At 41.5% G+C, this 24058-nt stretch overlaps 1 protein-coding gene across 1 annotated transcript in view; it reads right to left on the minus strand.

Moving 5' to 3' along the window:
- Nucleotides 1-429: 429 nt before the first annotated feature.
- Nucleotides 430-24058, minus strand: part of PLCXD3 (phosphatidylinositol specific phospholipase C X domain containing 3) — a 91913-nt gene continuing 68284 nt past the window's right edge. Inside the window, exon 3 of the mRNA XM_068667039.1 lies at nt 430-7060. Coding sequence (XP_068523140.1) covers nt 6904-7060 — 157 coding nt within the window. The 3' untranslated portion in view covers nt 430-6903. The remainder of the gene's footprint in view (nt 7061-24058) is intronic.

A 24058-nucleotide genomic window follows, 5' to 3' on the forward strand; every position in this document is an offset into this window, starting at 1 on the left:
GCTCGGTGCAGTGACCACTTCCCTGGGGAGCCTGTTCCAGTGTGCAACCACCCTCTCTGTGAAGAACCCCCTCCTGATGTCAAGCCTAAATTTCCCCTGCCTCAGCTTAACCCCATTCCCGCGGGTCCTGTCACTGGTGTTAATGGAGAAAAGGTCTCCTGCCTCTCAACACCCCATTACGAGGATGCTGGAGAGCCTGCCATGTCCCCATGGCACAAACCCATACCAGACCCCGTTTGGGACCCCTGAACGGGGTGAAATCAGTCCTCCCACTGTGGTGCCCTCATGGGGCAGTCCATCCATGCACACCTCTGCCATGGTTGCACAGGCCAAGCTCAGTGTTTGACTTCAGCCCACCTTAGAAACAGCATTTAAGAAGCCTCCAACTTGTAACATCTTGAAGGGAGCAAAGAACCCATAAACCAAGAATACAGGTACCAGAGCTTTATTAGATGTTTCACTGGATACAAAGAAACTGGATTTTATAGTAGTATTTTTTTTTATTATTTTTATTTTTTACATTAAATACACATTCGTCTCATAAAAATTCACATTTGCTATTCAGAACTGTAGGCATTTTTTACACAACATTTATTAAAGTACCATTAAATAGATCCTAAAAAGAGAAGGTGCAGCTCTGTGAACCTTTGTGGGCACAACACACAGGGAGCTCCATGTCCTCAGTGTTACACATTCATCCTTCCCACAGAAATGGAGAAAGTCTCTCAAATGCATTAATGCTCATTTGGAATAATAAGGCTTCTGTACAGAGACCCTGAACATCGTCAGGAGGCAGTGTGGCAATAACATCCTAATCATCACCTTGCATGATCGTAAAGATACTCATGACTGAGGCAGGAAAAAACTTAACCTGTCCTGACACGCCCAGCTATTTCTTTTAAAGTTGTATTTTTAAGTGTATTCTTATTTTCAGTAATGATAATTACACATAAAGCCCAGGATTCTGCTTTAAGGGTCCCAGCTTCACATCAAAAGTGATGTGCATTTTGCCAGTGCCAAGCATTTCACCTGTTATAGGAATCTCTTCTGATCAAATTGACTTTGGCAGGACCCAAAACCAAGGGAAGAGACTAGTCTTGGTCATTCCACTGAAGAAAAAAAGCCTAACTGCATCCCCATCTTAGGAGGTACTCATTGGCTTATCTTCTAGTCTGTTTTTATTTTGGAGAGAGAAAGCTTACAACTGACTTATCAGCCAAGGTGAGGTCCATCTAAGTGGATATGTGTGCATCACCTGGAGTGCGGAGATAGACCACAAGATGTGGGATGCTGCCACCTCTTAACCCCACACTCAACACTTTGTAAGAACGTGTGAATGTGATGGCATCGTGAGCATGACAAACCTGTAACACTCAGTGCACAGCGCTGCTGACAGCTGGTGGTTACAGGGGTGAGGATGCATAAGTGCATAAGGAGTGCTGAGCTGAGACAAAGAGAAGTGGGAAGATGTTGCATTATAGCTAGACAGAGATAACAGAAGAGGGTCTCCAGCCAGACTTCTGCCTTCCCTCAGTCACCATGTATGTGGGTCTTTCTGAAGCTGACTTCACACCAAACAAGAGCACTCTGCCGACCAACCAGTGGAGCACAAGACAGACTCCCTCCCTGTTCTGTGTGTCTTTCAGCACCACCCTTAACATCAAGCAGATGCATCCGTCATACGAAAACATGAAAGGAGAGCTAGATCTAGCTGTGGGAATGGTAAGGGAGTCATACCTGTGGGCAATGGACAGATTTATATTCCCCTTCCCAAGAAGAGCAGTAGGTCCTGCCAGTCTCCAGGAAATTATTAGAACCTTCTTAATTTAAGCTGCCAAGGCTCCTGAAAGCAGAATGCTGTATGTGGGCATGCCAGGCCAGGCTGCTCAGCCTCAGACATTCATCCTTTTTATGTAAGGACTTATACAATCCGACCTGGGTTGGAGCAGAGTTCAGAACTCTTACTGCAAACTTAGAGCTACGTTTCAACACGGGACATGAGCAGTATTGCATAGCATTCAGGCAATTCCACAGAGCCAGGGTACCACGACCTCAGCATCATGACTGTATACCAGAAGAGGAATTTTAGGCCCTTCAGTTGCTTAAACACAATTCCTGCTGGCATCAACAGGAGCTGTGTGTGCACAGAAGTGATTTGCTCTGTATCACATAGGAAACCAGATCGTTGACAGCATGTACAATCAAGGTCGTGCAAGCATGCTATTCTTTTATTTCTCAATATGTAAGTGAGCTCCAGGTAACTTCAAGTTTAACTCCTTAATGCAGAGAAGTGAGGGAGTCAGCCCTACAGACAATCCTCACTAACATCTGAAATCAGAACTTGTACTTATGGGACTTAAACAAGATTATGTGAATGCATTAAGGCAGGTTACATAACTGCCCTTTTCCTTTAGGATTAATTATTTCCTTGTACATTGTAGACAATCCATACTCCCATATACACACATACCTACGAAACAGCAGCACAGTAAGAACTAAATAGATCACTGAACTCCAACATACTTGTAATCAATACATTGCACATACTATACAGCATATTTTAACCTCATCATTGGGTAAACATATACGATTCAGAACAATGTTGACTGTATGTAACACAGAAGCTACCACTGAGATATGGCAAATACATCATATACACTATTAGCTTTTACTTCACTGAAAAGGAGTTTAGAAGTTTAAAATGGTGTTAACTGAACTCTTGAAATCACCAAATAGTCTACTCAGCTGCTAATACCTAGTGCTCCATATACTATATTCAGCATAAACAGCACTGGAGCTATGTTTTCAGGGCGCTCCACTTTTTTGATATTGTGGAATTGACCTCCACATTTTTAATTTCCTTTGCAACACAGCATATACTTACTACACACTGACTATCTGTTCCCTCTCATCCCAGGGTAAAATGTTAGTAAATGCTTTGAAGTTACTAGAAATGGTCTGGGTTTGTATCAGTATGACAGAAGGACTTAGCCCAGCATACAGAATTGTACATTCTCTCACACACATATGCATATATATATACACACATATATATGTTTAAAAGAATGGCTTGAAATGGCAGAACTTACAAAACTAGTTACATAACCTGTTGTAACATTTGATATTAACCAACATCAAATAAATGTGGATAGCCCACTGATTTTAAAATTAGGCTCCTTTGGTCTGGTTCTGACCTTACATCTCTTTGCACAAGGCAGGACTCAGGCTCATGAACCAGCTGCTATACAGGTTCACATCAACATGAGCTGGGTCAGCACTGGACAAAGAGATCCTCAGCTTCCACAAACTGAAAGAAGGAGCCACCTAGATTTACACCAGAAGCCTCTCCTTTCAGCTCGTGTTGTGCAAGGCAGGTGTAATTTTTTAAGCAAAACTGAACAAGAGGGTGAGTAATCCCATGAAAAGGCTGAAAAGCAATACTGCTTCATGTGTGCAACATGAACGTAGTGAGAGGAGAAAGGTACACAGGAAGAGAAACATGTTTTGACAGAGAATGACATTACAGTTTGAATAAACAGATGTTCATGAAGATCAATAGTGTAGACAGGTATTTTTCTTCTGATTGGCTGATTACAGTCATCTGACTTCCCATGCAGGAGTGCCCAGAATGCACGGGTTCGGGTAGAAGCCTCCCAAATGAATCAGGTCAGACAATTAGTCTGAACCAACCCTGCAGTCCTTCTGCAAGCATTTTGTGGTTGAAATCAAAAAGTTCTAGCTGCATATGAATGGCAACACGGGGCTCTACAGTGGTCCAGTTGTGTTGCATAGTCCTTTCTGGCTTGTTCTTTTCTGGTGAAATCTCCCAAATTGTTATCAACTGGGAGTGTATCCCCATCAGGACAGTCCAAATAAAGTTTTGGTGCCTCACATATGAAATCACCAGAAAAGTGTGGATAGCATGCTCCCCTTTTTTATTTTATTTTAGTAATTAAGGCAAGCTTGTTTACCTGTCCCCTTTCATAAAGTGCTGTGCTTCTCCAATATAAAGGAGATGGACAGCTAAATGAAAACAATTTTTGACCAAAATTTAACATTTTCCCCCATTAATGGAGAAACTATGTGATTTGTCTATTATCCTTCTTGTCAGAGGATTGTTTTTTTGTTTTTTTGTTTTTTTTTGCTTTGCTTTTATTTTCCAGCACCCAAATGACAATTAGAATACAACTGATGCTAAGCAAATATTTCATAACAATGCTAGTAAGCTCAAGATGTGATATAGCTCTATATTTATTCATATATACAGGCACGCACACACACATACACACACTTTTTCTTCAATAAGCAGAACTTTTGAGTACACCTTTGTGTAAGCAAAAAGCCTGGTGTGTCTGGCATGTTTGAGCCAGGGGTCCCAGGAGGAACTCAGTGTTGGTGCTCTCAATCTAATAGAATTTGAGTCAGTATCCAAAAGATGAAACCTATTCTTTTTTGTTCCACCTAAAGATTCAGATTATTTTAACATATTAAAAGGATAGTTTAAATGCTTCAACTATACTTTAAGTAGTTAAAGAATAACAGAAAGAATCTGGAAGCAAATAATCCAGTGAAACAGAAGAATGAAAAGAGCGTTTCACATCACATCTCCAATAAATTAGCTAACATTTTCATCCCACATAGAAGAAAAGGTACTGCTTCACAAACTGTGCAAAATCCACAAGATTTCAGATTGCACAGGGTTCAAGAACACATGCACATGTTTCATTTTATGTGTCCATTACATTAATTTTGTTTGGCAAGCCTGTGAAGATTGAAAACAAAGTGCATCTACCCACCCCGGTATCATGCTTAGTCATGGGTGAAAGCACCAAGTCCTACCCCTTCCTTGTTCAATGCAAAGACGGGCTGTGGCTCTTGGTAAATTTTTGGATCAGTTTGGGTTAAATTTTAATGCTATAGAAGTACTAACTGGCTTAGATCACAGATTTTACTAAGGATGAGTTTTACAGTCATAATCCATACAGAAAAATCTGCTACAGAAGGAGGCATCATAACTTCATAACACCTGCAGATTTCTTCAGGCAAATTTATAACACTCCTGTCCAGAAGCCAGATCACCACTGTGCAAGTGTGCATGGATGTCTTTGTATCATATACATACATTTAAAACGTGTCTTTATAGTACAGATGCACTTAAATGTTTCTCTACAATACACACACACACACTTTTTCCAAGGCACCCTCTCAGTACAAAATAGCAGCAAGTGTTCATTTTATTCCACTTTTTAAAAATAAATTAAAACAAAACCAAAAATAAAAATAAAAACATAAACATAACCAACCAACAAACACCCCATAACCCACCTGTTTGATGAGACCATTTAAAAAAAATAAAAAAATCTGATGGTACATTGCAGCCCTTACCATCTGACAGAAAATAACAAAAGACCCTATGAAGCCATTCTCTCTTCTTACTCAATGGAAAGTTCTGGTATTTTCAATGGAAACTTGACATTAGTCTTATCCTATAAAGCAACATTTCAAAGAGAATTTTCCTTGTAAAGCATCTATTGGTTTGCACAAACAAAATGTTTTGCTTTCCAAAGTTGTGTGCATATGCATTGATGGATCTAGGACATACGATTGATGGTATCCAATTTGGTGTCATACACTTGCAATGCTCTTCTTTTATTCTATAATTCACTGAATTTTCCATATAATTGAGTTTTATATGCTTCATTAAAAGTAGGGTGATAGAGGTTCTGCTACTAGAACAGTGCCATTCAGTAGACTTTCAATTTTGTGTTATGCTGTATTATTTCCTGCAAACAATGTAGGGACTATAGCATAATGTTTTTAGCCAGATACTGAACTACTACACTCTTTAGTACAGCAGTTTTTCACTGATGAAACTGGCACTGATTTTGTTTTTTTGTAATCAGCAGAGGAGCGTTGTGTTTACAGCTGCCCTAAAGAGAAGCTCAGACTGCACCTACATTTTTTAAGAGTAGATTTAAACCTACAGAAAGCCTATTTCGGCTATGGGACAAAACCCTGCCCACCTTATAGTACACACAGTTTACTGATCCCATGCACATTCCACAATAAACACAGGAAATCTCCCTATTAAATTCAGTGGATGTTGTATCAGACTTCTACATGAGATTAGTCCTGGGAAGGAGCAGTGCTCCACGCTGGCCTAACTTTGCTTCTGCTAAAGCCATGGAAAATACACACTGGCAGCGCCTAGTACAGAGTTAGGCCAGCACTATGTAACTGCTGACTTAGGGCAAAAACACTGGAAAACCCCATTTCAAGAATGAAAAGCAAGCAAGATTTAATCTGTGCTTTGTGCAAGCTACATAATGCATCATGTTTACTGTCCACTAACTATGAGTGCGTTGGAGACATGACTTTGTATTTACTTCACAAAGGCATTTAAATCTGTAGCTCACTGATAAATAGAATCCATTAAATCACCTAACAGATGAAGTGTAGCGGCTTAAAATTTTAGGGACAGATATACTGTCCTTAGTCCTCTGGTGTATTGTTCACACCTTTGGGAATCCTGCTGTGGGCAGACAAAGGGAAACACACATCCCACTGCACTGAAAGCACATTTCTTGGCACTGTTCATAACCACAGAAGACACATGAATCACATTTGGTACCTCATGGAAAACATGTAAATGGCCTTCTTTTATCAAACACTGTAAACATGGTTAGCTTTGCTCTTCACATGAAACACAAATGTAAAAAATGATCATAATTGATTAAAACACTTCCCTTATGCCCACCCACTAAAGCCCTAAACACCTCAGAGGGTGTTATAGGAAGATCAGCGTTTTACAAGATAATTCTTTTAAAATGCAATCTTTTTTTTTTTTTTTTTCTTTTTCTTTTCAATTTTAAATAATGCAACAACAAACATATTAGAACACTATCAGGTAGTGTCATCTTCACCTTCATCCAGGGCATAGTTGAGCTTTATGACTGTGCTGATAAAGTCACCGAGTTCTACAAAATCTGCAGTGATAATATTCACACCACTTTCTCCTGGTTTCTGAGTTCGGACCCACTGCATCATTGCGGGGAGAGCCCTAAGGAGAAAACAGGAACAATAATTACTCATAAAGCAGTGAGAGAAATATAGGATTTACTAGCAGTGACTCCCATTGATCTTACTTTGTTTGTAAGCGAAGCACATGAGAAAGGACAAGGGTTACTGCTAAGGCTTTTTGGGAACCCTACTTTTTATTCTCTGTGGAAATATTATGTTGATTGTATTCAACTTCTCAGTAGAAAAGAATAAATGCAAGGTTATACAGGCTCACAGTGATTACTGATCTTACCTAGGGGACAGCAACGGACTGGACACCTTTTCAGTATCATACAGCCATATGACTCCATGGGAATTTTTTATGGAAAAAGAAGTAACAGAGGACTCAAGACACATGCAAAGTACATTTGACATGTTCAAGGAAATACTGAAAATATTATATTTGGGGACACAAAACAACCATGATTTTTATAGTATAAGTACAGCATATCCTCAATACTCTTTCTTTCCTAGTACTAGTATCCCTGTCATAATTATATTTTGTCATATGCAAGTGATGAATAACTGAAATAAGAAGCACTACAGTCATATTCAGTCTTTTTAAAAACAGCATATCTTTATTATGTGAGACCCCTAATGCTGGGACACTGGGGTATAAAAGATGTCTCCCTAACCGGGTTGGTAAATATAAAGAAATCTTTCTGATATCATGAAAATATAAACTGGTGATCACTAGAAATGTATATGGGAAAACAAAGGACTCCCTAAGTCAATAAACAAGATCCAATGTTCAGAAGACAGAAGTTAACAAGTTCAAACAAAATACGGTACAGATTTTTCAAAACAAAAGTGTAATTGACCATTGGAACTATTAACAGACACAGATTTTACTTGTCGCTGGCCAGAATCAGTCTTAAAAAAATAATAATAATAAAAAGGAAAGGTTACGATTACCTATGATTTTGCAGGTGAATGCACAACATAAAGATTTAGCTTCTGCAAAACATCTGTTCATATGCTTAAATACATTGTAAGACATGTGTCTAGTACCAGTAAAGCATTTTATTTCACACACTGATTCATTACAACTAAAGCACAGGCATATATATGCACCAGCCCATAAAACTGAGCTTAAGCACTCTACTGTAAAAAAAAATAATAATAAAAAAATCGGTATCTTTAGATTTATGCAATCCTGGAAAGTTGCACTCACTGGACAGTAACAGATGCAGGTGTGGTGTTATGTATTTTGCAGCGGCTGGGCTGTTTGAAAACTCAGGACATCAGAAACTTAGGATCTCAGTAAAATGGCTGGGACCACAAAACCAATCAAGTCTCCCTCCTTGGAGATCTTCAAAACAACCTGTTCTAGATGGCCTTGAGCTGGGGTACTGGACCACACAACCTCTAGAGGCACCTTACAACCTCAATCATTCTGTGATTCTGTGAAACAGCTACCCAGAGCAGCTGAAAATCCACCTCATCTTCACGACATTGCTGAACACTGAGGGAATACATGAGGCTGCACGTCTAAGATGGCAGCATGTTGCCTTTGTCTTTGATACGTGCCTGCTGTAGCTCAAAGAATTGCAGGTTTAAAGGTGAACTGAGAGAGTACAGGCAGGCACAGATTTTTTTTTTACTTCTGCATATGTTGATACCTTTGACATATTAGTCTTCCTTGAGGCATAAGTACCTTCTTTTGGTGTCCTTTATTTGTTCTGAATCTGGTTCTGATATGTAATTCGGCCTTGAGACCATTGCGCTTCCTGTCTACACACTCAGTCACATACCCTGAAATACTTTTTAATTTTTCCTACTGTGTTGTTATTAATTCAGTCTTTAATAGGCAGTCATGTTCCTTTAAATAGTGTTTTATTTTAAACTCAGTTTGCCCTGCCATTTCATCTCCAAATAGGCTTGGTTGTAAAAATGGGTTGTTTACATTTTACTGATATTTCAAATAAAACTCAGTTGCACAACCCTTTGTCCATACATGATTTGTTAGATAAAGTCACAGAAATCTTTTGTTCAAGAGACTGACAAGTGTTCAAAGGTAAGTCAAAAAGTGAATCAGATTATCCAATAAAAACCTTATTTGCATAGCAAAGCCAAAGAACACTTCCTGAAAAAACATATACCTGAACAAAAGATTTTACTGACCTTAAGGATTTCGTCTATGCAACTCTGCTTGTGACAGAAATTCACAGAAAAACACATACATTTTCCCATCTTCCTCCCACAGTGCCATCTTGAAAGTGGATCTAGATCACTGACTGTAAGAAACCACGCGTTGCTCAGCTGCAGTACAAATACATGCTCACAGTAATTATTAGAATAAGCCTGCTTTAACATTCCTCAGGGTGTCTTTGTGATAGCAGCACAAACCTTGTTCACCCTTCCTTGTAATTTCCAGTCTCTGCATGCCTCAAACTAGTAATTGTTCTCATTAAGGGTTTTAGTAAGAGGAACACAAACCATGCTGCGTGGCAGCCACCTACATGATTGCACTCACAGAAACCCAGTGTGTACCATGGTCTTAATGGAAATTCTTGCAATCTTGATAAAAATGATTTTGTGCATAAGGATATGCAAGCCTCTCAGCCTGCAGACCAACCTTGACAGCACCACTATGTGTTAAGCAGAACCTGGCTCTCATATGATTCTTATGGAGGCTGTTGCTGTCCGTGTTTCAGAGTCTCACTGGGGATCTCTCAACAAAGGTTCTGATCCTGACTCTGTAAAGGCTGGGAACAGTCCAGCCACATCAGCATGGGCTGCAATTGTAGATACTCAAGGTTAGCTATCTCTGCTTCTCGGCAAAAATAATGCCACTAACTTCAGTGATCTTGGCACACTCTAATTACAGCCACACCTGCACTGTGCTAGCGCAAATAGTTCTCATAATAATCAAACAGGTTAATGCTGGTAGCAATGCCAGTGATGTCAACGTTGAAACTACAGGGAGGACAGGCCCCAACTCTCCTTATAGTACAGGGCAATTCTCATTCTCCTCACCCTCCCACACCTCAGCTGCCTTTGCTGCAAAGGATGCAGTGTGAGCTTCAGAAGTTAATCATAGAATCACAGAATAACGCAAGTTGGAAGGGACCTAGAAGGATCACTGATTCCCACTCCTGGCTCCACATAGGACCACCAAAAAATCAGACTATATGTCTGAGAGCGTTGTCCAAATGCTTCTTGACCTCCAGCAACTCGGTGCTGTGACCACTGCCCTGGGGTGCCCGACCACCCTCTGGGTGCAGAACCTTCCCCTCACCCCCAGCCTGACCCTCCCCTGTTGACCTGAAACCAGAGGGATGGTGATCAACCAGATGGATGACCTTGAGATAAAAAGAAATAAAGTTTATTAAGCAAGACCTTCCCCTCATAACAGCTCCATGCCATTCCCTTGGGTCATGTCGCTGTCTCCAGAGAGCAGAGCTCAGCACCTGCCCCTCCGCTCCCGCTCCCCTCGTGAGGGAGCTGCAGGCCGCCATGAGGCCTCCCCTCAGCCTGCTCTGCTCGGGGATGAACAAACCAAGGGGCCTCAGCCTCTCCTCATACATCTTGTCCTTCAGACCCTTCACCTTCTCCATAGCCCTCCTTTGGACACCTTCTAATAGTTTTATGCCCTTCTTATATTGTGGTGCTCCAAACTGCACACAGTGAGGCTGGAGGTGAGGCCACACCAGCACAGAGTAGAGCAGGACAATCCCTTCCCTTGACTGGCTAGCAATGCTGTGTTTGATCACCCCAGGGTATGGTTGGCCCTCCTGGCTGCCACGGCACAATACTGGCTCACATTCAACTTGCTGTTAACCAAAACAGATCCCTTTTCATGGGGATGCTCTCCAACATCCCATCCCTCGCTCTGTACACATAGCCTGAGTTGCCACATTCCAGGTGCAGAATCGGGCACTTGCTCTTGTTAAACTGCACATTGTTGGTGATCGCCCAGTCCTCTCATTTGTCATGATCTCTCTGAAAGGCCTCTGCACCCTCAAGGGAGTCAACAGCTCCTCCCAACTTAGTATCATCTGCAAACTTACTCAGTATACTTTCAAGTCCTGCATCCAAGTCAGTCATAAAAACATTGAAGAGAACTGGACCCAAAATGGAGCCCCGTGGAACCCTACTGGTGACTGTCCACTGGCACGAGGTAACCCCATTTACCAGAACCCTGTGAGTCCAACCCATCATCCAATTGTTCACCCACTGCATTATGTATTTGTCTAGCTGCATGCTGGACATTTTATCCAGGATTCTGTGAGAAACAGTATTGAAAACTGCTGAAATGCAAAAAGATTACATCAACTGGCTTCTCTTGGTCACAGAATCACAGAATCATAGTTGGAAAGACTTTCAAGATCATCTGGTCCAACTGTCCCCTTACCACCAATATCACCTGCTAAACCATGTCCCCAGGCACCACGTCTAATCTTTCCTTAAGTACCCCCAAGAATGCTGACTCCACTACCTCCCTGGGCAACCCATTCCAATGCCTGACTGCTCTTTCTGAGTCTCTCCTCATTTCCAATCTGAATCTCTCCTGGTGCAATTTGAGGCCATTCCCTCTAGTCCCACTAGTTACCTGTGAGAAGAGGCCAAGCCCCAGCTCCCAACACATTTCCTTCAGGTACCTGGAGAGAGCAATAAGGTCTCCCGTGAGCCTCCTCTTCTCCAGACTAAACAATCACAGTTTTCTCAGTTGCTCCTCACAGGACTTGTATTCCAGGCCCTTCACCAGCTTCGTAGCCCTTCTCTGGACACATTCCAGGGCCTCAATGTCCCTCAGTGACCAGTCGCCAGCTGGATTTCACTCCATTTACCACCACTCTCTGGGCCTGGTGGTCCAGCCAATTTTTAACCCAGCAAAGAGTGTACCTGTCTAAGCCACGGGCTGTCAGCTTCTCAGGGAGAATACTGGGGGAGACCATGTCAAAGGCCTTGCAGAAGTCTAGGTAGACTACATCAACAGCCTTTCCCTCATCCACCAGGTGAGTCCCCCGGTCATAGAAGGAGATGAGGTTGGTCAGGCAGGACTTGCCTTTCATGAACCCTTGCTGACAGGGCCTCATCCCCTGGTTGTCCTGCCTATGCTGTGTGACTGCATTCAAGATGACCTGTTCCATCACCTTCCCTGGTGCTGAGGTCAGGCTGACTTCCCTGCAGTTCCCTGAATCCTCCTTACAACCCTTCTTATAAATGGGTGTCACATTAGATGTAGAGCTTAGTGATATGGTTTAGTGGAGGACTTGTTAGTGTTAGGTCAGAGGTTGGACTCAATGATCTTGAGGTCTCTTCCAACCTAGACATTCTGTGATTCTGTGATTAAAAAGTCTTCAGTCATCTGGGACCTCTCCAGTTGACCATGATAGCTGATAGATGATCGAAAGTGGCTCAGCAATCACATCCAACAGCACCCTCATCATCCTTGGGTGAATCCCATCTGGCCACATGGATTTGTGACAGTCCAAGTGGAGCAGCAGGTCTCTAACTGTTTCCACCTGAAACCAAATGGATAGTGATCAACCAGATGGATGACCTTGACATAAAAAGAAATGAAGTTTGTTAAGCAAGACCTTCCTTTCATAAACCCATGTGTTGTGGGACCTCAGCCCTGTGAATAAATGCTCCAAAGCACACACAGGATGGAAAGTCATACATTAGCATGTTACAAACTAAGAGCTGGGTAGCAGGAAAACCTGAACATGCAGAATGCTGTCAGCCCTTTAAAACATATGTAAGCCTTTTCTGTCCCACAGCTGTGAAACTCAGCCCTCAATGGCAGAGTAAGAAGTTTCAGAAGGAAGAGTATCTAACTTCTAGGGTTGCAAAAGCCACTGTACAAGTCTGAACCATGGACACAAAAGGGTGCTGCTTGCCTTAGCCTCAAGCCACACAGGAAGGAAGGCACATTGGTCGGCAAAGCCTTGGAGAGGAGCATCCACCTTTTGTTGCAGTAACTCATGCTATCACAGCACTGCAGATCCACCAACCTCTGTGTGGGCTGGCCAGACAGGGCACTCCTGCAGGCCCACACAGCACTGCCCCACCAACCAGCACCTGGGGTTGACTCCTTTGTCCTGTCCCCTGGCACTGGGGCAGGGCTGGTGGTACCAGCAGTGTGGAGAAGCAAACCATAGGATGGGGAATTGAGCCACCGTGGGAAGCCTGCTCCGAGGAAGGGACTGGCACTTTACCCAGCTCTGACTGTGCACAGCAATCTGCAATCTTTGCAAAAAAAAATAATAATCGTCTCTCCTAAGGAAATACGTAGGATACATTATTTATTTGCACTCAGAGCCTGCTGCCCTCTCATTGCTGAAGCAGAAGAACAGGGCACAGAAGTGACATGGACAGCCATGACATGTAAAAGCCTGGTGGGACAGGCAGTGATCACCTCCAGCCTCTCCACATGGCCAGCATGACCCACCCCACTGCCATGCTCCCCAGCAGTCTCCTGCGGCCACCCAGATAAGCTGGGTGGTGCATGTGGAAGGGGGACAGTGGAGGAGATGGGTGTAATAGGGACATACACACACTGGGCAATGCCATGTCCTACAGAGACATTTGTGGCTGCATTTCTTCTGAGTCCAAAGCTTTTCTCTCTAGATGGACCTTCACTGGGTCTGTCAGACACATCAATCATTTGGACATGGCTTCGGTATCGAGATGACTTACATCAGTGCCGTGGAAACATGCCCTACATCACTGTCTCAGGCTTTTTTTGTTGTTGTTGTTTGAAGAGCCACATACTTTCTCATATACTGTTGCTAGAGTGATTTTTATTTACAACTCAGTAAAATCTAGTCTCAGCTTTGACAGTTACTTTATTACCTCTATTTTCCCTGTTCTGCTTGCTTGCTCATATAAACAGAAATGTGTGCAGGTGTTTTTTGTGGTTTTGTTTTGTTTTTAAGTTTTGTACTTCTTTGAGGAACCATTTTCTGATGTGCTAGAGAACTTATCTAAGAAACTCTGCCCTAAACTACATGACATGCTTGGCCCTTTTCAAAGCTATTTAACGTTCAGGATGACTTCTTTATTTTCCTCGATCTGACAAATATCTCAGGTGGGCTCCAATGGAATTAAACTTTGTTTAGAAAATAATAATACATTCAAGTAGCTTCAGTTCAAGCAGCAAAGCTGAGAGGTGCATTATACGCTTTCAGAAAGAAGATATGACCTAACTAATTGCATTAAAATTCTCTTTTGAAAAAAATTGCTGTTAGGCTATTTTAGCTCATAAAGAGATTATTTTTTTTTAATGTCTGAGTCATCACAGCCTGACAACATGACAGAACATTAACAGCAGCAGTGTTCCACAACAGGACCTCCCATAGTGAAACAGCCACTCCTCTCTGCAGAGCTTTCAAGGGAGGAGGAGGAGGAGGAAGAGAAGTAACTCTGCAAGCACAAAACAGAAGGGGTGTTCACTGTTTAATGAGAATTTGAGCACTGAATGGCAGACAACAGTTTTTCTTTTAGAGTGTAAAGAGACGCTCCAACCTAATCCAGAAAGGGAAATGGGTCTCATTTCCAGAGCGCAGAGCTGTCTAGCATTAAATGCCCACTACCAGCAACACCAAAGAGAACTGAAGCAGGTCCACTTGCTTAGGGCAAAAGTTAAATACTCAGGGCACTTCCTCCCACTCCAGTGAACCACAAAGCCTTTTGCAAATAGGTGTTACTATTCGAGAAAAACAGCTCTCCTCTGCAGGAGCATGTGCTCATATGAGCCAGAATTAGAATGCTTACACTTTAACTTTTCTCACCCTTTCATCCAATTTTACTCATATTTGAAGAACACCAATTAATTCTGGAGCCGTAAGTCAGCACATGCTGACTTTTGCTTTTCAAGGATGCTGAGAATTCATCGCTCCAGTGGGAACAGTGGATGTCTCGTGTGTCTCTGAATCATAAAAATCATGACTGGAAAGAACCTTGAAAAGTCGCTGAAGTTCATACAGCCCATCCTGAGGCAGGATCAGCTACACGAAGATCAACTATACAAACTACACCTGGCAAATGTTCAATTTAATCAGTTCTTAGAAGCCTCCAGTGATTTCACGTATTCTACAACCTTCCTCTGTATTCAGAGCATTTCTACATAAATATCCATACACATTCTCACTAGCTTTAATGGGATGAGCCAAAAATAGATGCAACCAAAAATACTGGCACTATGGTGTGCTATTCAGAAATGTTCATCACGTCCACATACTGTTCCCACCGATGAGAAACTGTTCATCACTAAAGTTTCCCTGCAAAACACAAACCATTTCACAGTGCATCATTCAACTGTGATTTTTATTTATTTATTTATTTATTTGGTGGTAGAACTATTTTAAAAGGTTTATTTTTCTTTTTCATGCCAGCCATTTGTTTCTGTCCCCAGATCACAACTTACCATTCTTTCAGTTGTGTTAATAAACCTCTAGTGACAACAGGAAAGACAGCACATGGAAGTGTTCTGGATTAAGAGAAATAAATCAACTGTGTTTAGTCTTACCTTGTCCCAAATGGCCCCAGTCCACTGAAGAGAATTGATTTATATCAGGAGCTCATAAATGTTGAATTGGCACAACCAAGGAACAAATGAACTAGCCACGTACAAGCATGGACCAGCTGGGACAGAACTCCTTAAATCTGCTTCTTTAGTTCTCATGTCCTCTGGGCAGCAGCAGTGTGGTCATAAAATTGTCACTACCTAGGCTAGATTGACTAGAACTAGAAAATTTGGGCAACACTGGGTGAAACAAGTGAATTTTGTTATTTATAGGCTCAGAGAAACACAGGTAGGAACTCCTTTACCAGGATCGTGAATGGACATGTTACACTGCCCACGAGCTGTCAGGTTGCAGGTACAACCTATGTTAACATCCAACAGTTCTGAATTTATTCTTCTGAAATGTTTATCTATAATTCAGTCATCTCCAATTGCTTTATACAGTTTAGAAGCACATCTAATCAGATGACACAGACTACTGTGCTGGGGCCAGATGAATATTTTAGTGTAATTGATCATAGCACTGTACTTTGCAGAGTCACAAGGGACTAGATGTCTTTGCTCTTCTATTGAGCTGTTGTTGCTCTTCTGGATTTCATTTTAAAGGGGAGTCAGAAACGAGCTCAAAAGTGCCCTTTTCTGCCCTCCCTTCAAAGAAATTTCAGCTGTATTTGTTGTACCTACACCTCTATGCTTGTATAAAAATGTAATGGGATATTTAATAGCAGCAAGCAATGGTTCTGGAGGTGATTAGTTTTCAACATCCTATTTTCCTCATTATGTTTTTAGCCATTGCACCTTGAGCATTAACTAACAGCATTAGGAACATATCAGCCAGTAAAGGCTTCAGCGGACCCCATATTCTCAGAGATCTCACTAATGAGGCAATGCTAGAACTATGGCCACTCTCCTGGCCTATGTGGTGAGGAACTGAAGTGGGAAAAAAGCAGAGCTAAAAGCTTTAACTTCTACCACACAAACTGAGGCATTCAGCTTTTACGACATGAGGCCTTGTAACACATGTACTTCTGGTACATGATAGTCCATGGATTAACTGGAAAAGTACTGTCTGTCCTGAGGATGCCTGACACCTGGCTTTTCCAGTGACGGAGCAGATCAAGTCAGACAAGCTCTGCAACTGTTCTAATCTGTCTTCTCTTTGGAGATCACACGGGAGAGGAACATCTCCAACTTTCATTAACAGTGCTGTAAGTCCTAAGCTATGAAAACAGAGGGGAATAGAATTGCCATCATTTCCTAATCAACCTTTCAGCTGAGAGATCTGAGACCTGTTCAGATGTCATTCACGCATCCAGATGCACTTTTGTGGGTCAAAGAGAGAGAAGCCTGAACACCCATTTATCAAGTTCACCTGCTTTAGGCAGTTGTTTCATTCCAAATGGAAATCTGGCTGTTCAAGAAATGCTAAGAAAAACACAGCAATGACAGTAAGAGCAGACTATAGAAATTAAAACTGACCTTAGCCCATTGCCCATGAAACACAGAAGTTCTGTTTTACACAAGAAAATGTTCTGCCACCCATCAAGGGATTAGCTACATATTTGCTTTTTGTTTTTTTCCTCTCATCTTCTAGTTCTTTAAAAAAGTTATAATTTATTTATAAACTCATTATACTTGTTTGACCGCATTAAAACCATTCAAACTGTGTGTTACAGTTGACCACAGAACGGGGACAGCTTGGTCACCTGTGTGTAATGATCTGTCAAGTGTTCTTTCTGCTTTGTGTCCCCAGATATTTCACTGACATTTGTTGTCAGTCCCTGTGCTCCCTATCATGTCATGATCTGAGTTGTCAAGCACTTCCTGAGCCAAGCTAGTATTGTTTTTTTTTTTTCTTTTTTCATTTTTTTCCTTCTAATTACATGAGTTACATGATTCCCATTGCAAGGAGTTAAACACATTACTATTGTCACACAGAATTATCTCCTTTTCACATTGCGTAAAATTTCTATTTTACCATTCTGCAGCACCCACCTACAGAGCTGATAGAACTGAACAGAAACAGTGCCAGCTGATTCTGAGTGCCACAAACACATAACCCTAGTGGTGCTGCATCATCAATGCCCCTTTCACTCTTTCTAAGCTGCAAGAAATACAGCTGATAAAATACCGATAAGCCTTATTTGTACAAATCCAAACAAGGAACCATGCCATTACAGAAACTTCCGTGAATAAATACCCCACAAAAAAGCAGACCAGCATTGTCACCAATGGCAAATCACTATTCATCAAATGTGTTTATTCACCACTAAGCTGTTTTTTTGATACTTGTTTTTTTTTTTTCAGTCCAGGTCTCTTGCCCAGACTTAGAGCTAACAAAGCTCTACATAGTGGAAGGAGTCCTGTTACATGAAGTAAAGGCAAATGACTAGAGCCAGGAGACTCTGAGGTGTCTTCCAAAAAATGCTCATAAGTAGATCTTCATCAGTGATGGTGGCTGGTGAATAATTTCTTACTACCTGGAACTTGTGGGTGAATATGTTAATTAAGATAAAGCCATCAGTACTGTTACAACTACAGTACATGACTATGTCTACTACAAATTCTGCCACTTACAAAGGCTACAACTTCCCTGCCTTTATCACACTTAACAATTCATCTCCTACCTTCTGAAGAAAGAAGGCTTGAGTTATTTTATGCTGTATTTATGCCATGTTTTGAACGCCACCAAGGAAGAAGCCCCAGGCAGGCAGCAGGCTCACCCTTCCTGCCTTCTGGCAACTCCAGCTACCCACAGTCTCCTGAAAATGTGTCCTGAACATGTTACCCACACTGCCCACGGCAGCCCCCAGCTCCCAGGCATCCACAGCAGCTTTCAGGTATGGTGCAGATCAGCCTCACTGCACTGATCTGACAAGTGCCTGAAGGGGTATAGCTGCAGGCTGCTACCATCTCCCTGCTTGTAAGGTGCTTTGTGTACACTACATATCCTTTTCTTCTTCTCCAAAGCACAGCACATATGTGTTCTGCCTTCTGCCAGCAAACAGCGAGGCATAAAGATGCTCTGCAAGTCCTGTGGTGGAACACTCAGCTGAAAGCTGAGAACAAGAATAAAATGGCCAGGGTCAACCAGACAGCTAGAAAAAATCAAACGCTGACATTAGAGCTACTGAAATTATAATGGACTAACTGGAATCTGAATCCATACACGTCTCTGACGAATCACGCTATGTTCGGAGACCCAGTGGTGGTATAGAACGTGACTACCCAAGTGGAACTGAGAGCAAGAAGCCAGAACAGAGCAGAACATTGTGAGAAAGGATCCCGTACCATGGTCATGGGCTGACACGGACCTCGAGAGGTCAGTGCCACAAGGCACTTTTGTCACTGCAAAACTTCTCTCTCTTTAAAGCCTGCAAATTAGAAAATAATAATAATAATAAATAAAAAGAAAAAAAAAAAAAAAAGAATCTCACTAAAAGTGAGTATATGTTTCAAAACTGCAATCTTAAAAAATCATGTCTTCTGGGTGCCCAGCAACAGTCTGACAGAGTACAAAAACCCCTACCTTCTCCCCTTGCTAACAGCTCCCTTCCGGAATCGGAGCAATGTATTTTGCACTAAGCTCAAAAGTTTTAACAACAATTTTCCAACCTGTCATCAGGGGCTAACTACCATATTTTCTTATGGGTCTCATGACAGATGGCATTTTTCTTACAGCCCCATCTCCTGGAAATCACAGTACGTAACAATCCTTTTTTTCTAAATGAAAAAAATAAATGCTCTGATGTTATGGAAACAAGCCAGGAAAGAGGAAGCCTAAGTGAAAACAAATAATAAGATAACTGAAAAGACTTCAACTAGTTATTTTTAATACCTTGTTCATTTCTACTCACAATTTCTTTTTTTTTTTTTTATTTGGCTGTTCTTATTAATAATTTGATATCCTAAATATTATAATCAAAATAGAAAAAAAAATAGATGTCATTTTGGCTTCAAAGGGATTTCTTATGCTTTAACATAAAGGACAGCTTCACAGAACAGTATAAAAGCGTCTATAGTTAGTGCAGCTGCACTCAATATTCATATTCAAATAAACAAGCAATTACAAGCAAGAGATACAAATGGTTTAATTCATCTTAAAATGAGGGAAGAAAGCATGTGTACATGCAAGCACAAATATGTAAAAAGCATTAGCTTCACTGACAGATGAAAGGACAAATTTTTCTAGCTTTGGCCATCTTCCTACCACACCGAGCGATGCCTCTGCCACTTGTATGCCAAGGAGCTTAATGAAGGCACCTCACCAGGGCTCCATGTGCAGCAACCTGAGACGTAATTGGGTTCTGCACTGCGTAAGGGAAAGGAACCTACAGTTTTTGTCATCCGTATCTCCTCTCCTTTTTTTGCTCCTCAACTTGACATCAGTTGCCATCAGACTGTTTCCATTTCATGTTGGCTTATGCCTCCCACATCTTGCCCACACAACCAACCCTTTCACCAGTTTTTGGCAGTGATATAAAATAGGGCCAGCTATCTTGTGTATCAGTATCAGCTGGACTTCAACCTCAAATTGTGGGGATGGCACTACTAAACTCCATGATATGCAGTAAGGAACACAGGTTGAATAACTCAAATATTTAATGGCTCCAAGTGCTCTTGCACAACTCCCACAACATGCCCAGAAAGATTAAGAATTAAGAGAATTAAGGGACTGACTTCCTCTAAAGTGCAAAAAAGTGCAGGAGCTGCTTTTGGAGGTCCTAGCAACACATGTAGGAGCAGAGAGTACATAGAAAACAACTTATTGTGCAGTGATTTACAGCAAGGATAGAGGGTGATTACTGGTTTTAGTCTGCAACGAAGTTGTAGCCAGCACTGGACTACTCATGATCAAGGTTTCCTCCATCAGCCTTAACCAGGGGGTTCATTTTCTCTGAGAGTTGCCACCACGCGCTGCCTGGAATCTTTCAAAGAGCTCTCCTGCTGAGGGACTTGGTAGGGGACTCCAGGTATGGAGCTGCCCAGTTACTCCCCAGCTCATGATTTCACTTGCTGCTGATGGCTTAGCCCCTCCCTTGTTACAAAACTCAATTTCTTAAACACATAAAATTTGAAGGATGCAAGAAATAAAAGATAAAGAACATGGCAACAAATTAAAAAAAAAAATAAATAAAAATGTTGTGCACAGAAGAAACACCCTGAAATTAGACGTGGAGAACAATGAAAGACTTTACCAAATCAGAAAAGAAAAGGGGATTTTTACTAATGTTTAGCCCTGCCTAGCAGCATGCATGCAAAACACGTGAATTAGCAAAGTGATTTTGAACAAAAACTGCTTTTGAGTAACTAGAAAAATGAACAAAAAGGTATGCATCACCATCAGGGAAAACAGAGCAGCTAGATGGAAGGCAGGGTGTGTTTAATAAACTTCTGGCTGCCAGCACCATCACTTTGCTGTATGACCTGTAACAGAACTTTGCACATTATTCATTGAACAGTTTCCACTGAAACAGATACAATAAACACAACTTAATTAAATAGATAAAATATAGATTTTTTAGTCTAATAAAGTAGCCTGTAAAACTAATGTTTTTTTACCCAACTACCTGGAAATGCTTCAGAATTAAACTAAATCTCACCTATATTTGAAACTTTACTTCTGAATACAAAATAAAGCAATTTCCATTTCCTTTCAAATCAAACTGCTCTAAGTGATTCTAGTTTTTTTGTTTCATCAAGTAGATTTACAAGGAGTCTGCAGAAACAGCGCTGACAACCAGAGTACACAAAACTGCACACAGCTGTTTGCCATAGTACCTTGTTTGGTGTATTCCATAATACATTATTCAGAGATAGATACAATGTAGAATAATTCATACTGAATTCACTGTTGAAAAATGCTAAGAGAAAAAAACACATTCAAATCCTTCTGACTCCGTTGTGTCCCAAGAGAAAGCCCCAGTGAAGAGCTTGTGGCATTCCCAAGAAGCTAATACCCAATTCTTCAGAGTAGGTGGAAATAAGCTTCATTTGTGAAACATCACTGAGTAGATCACAACGAAGCAATCCACCCAACAATGCTGAAATGGAAAACTGTGACATAAATCACTGCCTTTGAAAAAAGGCCTTTGAAAAACAGGCATTTTTCATCACTATTGCTGTCTGGACAACAAGAAGAACCAGAGAGTATAATATGAGCATCAGTCTTGCATATTCAAGTAATGGAAATTCAGAATAATTACAGCTCTGATTTGAATGATGTTGTGAAGAAAAAAATCAGGATGCAAGATGGTGGGGGACAAAATTATGTAGGAGCATACACAATTTTTCAGTTAATTAAAAAAATTAAATGTCTAGCTAATGTTCAGCATATCCAATTAAACCTTGTTTTCTTGCTTTTTGCTCTTTTAAAATTTAAATCATTTTAAATGAGGTGTCTTTAAAGTTATTTTGAATTTGTCAAAGCACTTCAATAATTCTAAAACATTAAGCTGGTAAATATCAAGATGAAATGTTTTCCTACATATTTTCATCAAATACAATTACTTATCAAGTGCGACCAAATTTCAAAAATCGCATCAGTGCTTCTTACAAATCTGTTTTTCTAGCAAGTTTCTGTTTGGCATCAACATTTCTCCCTAATGTACACATCCCTTCATCGGAGGTACCACCTTGTCTACTTCCTGCTGCCATTTCTTTTGACCAACAACCATCCTCTTATGTAGACTGGAGCTCCTCCACCTTTTCCTCCACCAAGCCTGCATGTCCAAAACTACTTTCATTTTGTTTGCAAGGTCCACATCAAACAGATACACATTTTCAAACCCGTAGTACATTGCTATCATTGTTCCCAAGGTTTTCATCTAAACCATGCTTAAAAACTTCACATCAAAAAAAAAAAAGAAGAACTGACATTCAGTATCAAGCTCTTGGTTAGGTCTTGGTTACGGGTTCAAGCTGCTATGATCACTCTGGTATGGTCATGTCATTGCACTGATGTCTGGGAAGCACCTGATTTGGGTTAGCAACTGTAACTCATCTTTTTTGGAGAGTGATGAATGGTACACAGCAGCCTCGGGCCCAGTAGTGGTCACTGCAGAGCAGGAACACAAAATGTCAGAGCAAAGGCCAGCCCAGCAGCCAGACCGCAGGTTGTGCAGGTCTAGGATCTTCAAACACCAACTCTCTTTGCAACAGCTGTTTAATCTCACAAGAGCAGGAGACTGAGATGCTTAGTATCCTTTATACATTTTCTGGCTTCTTGCTCTGGCTTCTGGCCTCACATAGCAAAACCAGCTTTGTTAATCATCATGATCCCAGAGGCAATATTCTCTAAATAGTATTCTGGGCATTCCTGTGAAGCATTTAGCAGGAACGGATTTCCCTGTGCAAATCCTTGTTCCTTCTGGTTGTTTTTCAAGCAACCCAGTACTAACAAGCCCCAGACAATCACAGAATAAGCCCTGTGCTACACCAATTATAATTATGCCACACACAGTGTCCAGGACACAGGGCAGAATAGCCACTTCTCTTTCATTACAAGAAATTCTTGCTCTGGACACAGCTGGGGGAGACATGCTCATGAGGCTCTTCCTGCCAGTATGCTCCCAATTCAGCAAGACTTGTCCCCCTACCACAGGCAGGTCTGGCTCTGACTTCCCAATAACCAGTGAGGCTGTGAATGAATACCGTAAATACCTTGTTCATCCACTGAAACAGGTTGGGAGGAATCTGCTAACTAATTATCTCTCTCCTTTCAAGGGGTGATAAAATTCATCTTATAAGCAGCCAGCTTTCTTACCTCCCATTTTTCCAAGAGGGTTGTAAAACTTCACTGCTCTGGTGGCAGGGAGCCCTTCTCTCACTTCCAGCCTAAATTTATTTAGTCAGTTTATCGTTGTTGCTCTTGTGAGAACACTGGCCTTTAGCCTAAACTGTTCTTTTCCCTCTTTGGTATTTATTCCCCTGTGATATTTATAGACAATAATCACATAGTCTCTCTGGCTTCATTGTGCTAGGATAAACAAGACAAGTGCTCTCCACGTCTTCAGCAATGAATTCCCTGATTATCCCAGTAGTCCCTCTCCGCACCTGTTCCAGGCTTAACCACCTCCCCAGAACAGGGATACTTGGAATTGCACAGGGTATCCAAAAAGATATCCAACAGCACCTTGGGCAACATCATCGCAGCCCTTCTGTGCACGCTGAAAATGCACTGGTGCGTACCAAGATGGTACCACTCTTTCCCAGATGCTTTCTACTGAGGGTGTCACTTTAGCCAGCCACAGGTGATACTCCCCTAGCCACCGTGTCTGGCTTCCCCAGCTGATGAGACCCCACCTCACCAGAGCATGTTCCCATTGCTATCACCCTGCATTTTGTACCACTGAATTCCAGCTTGTTTCTAAATTCTGCAGGTCTTAAGGTGATCCAGTTCTTCCTGTATGTTACTCCTCAGGCTGCCTCTAGTATGATACTGGCCTCTTTCTTTGTGTTAACAGCAAACTGCAATAGCACTCTCCTTTGGGTGAACCAAGGGTCCTTCATGGAAACGTTAAA

This window comes from Anas acuta, chromosome Z (genome assembly GCF_963932015.1).
Source record: "Anas acuta chromosome Z, bAnaAcu1.1, whole genome shotgun sequence".
NCBI classification, from domain to species: Eukaryota; Metazoa; Chordata; class Aves; order Anseriformes; family Anatidae; genus Anas; species Anas acuta.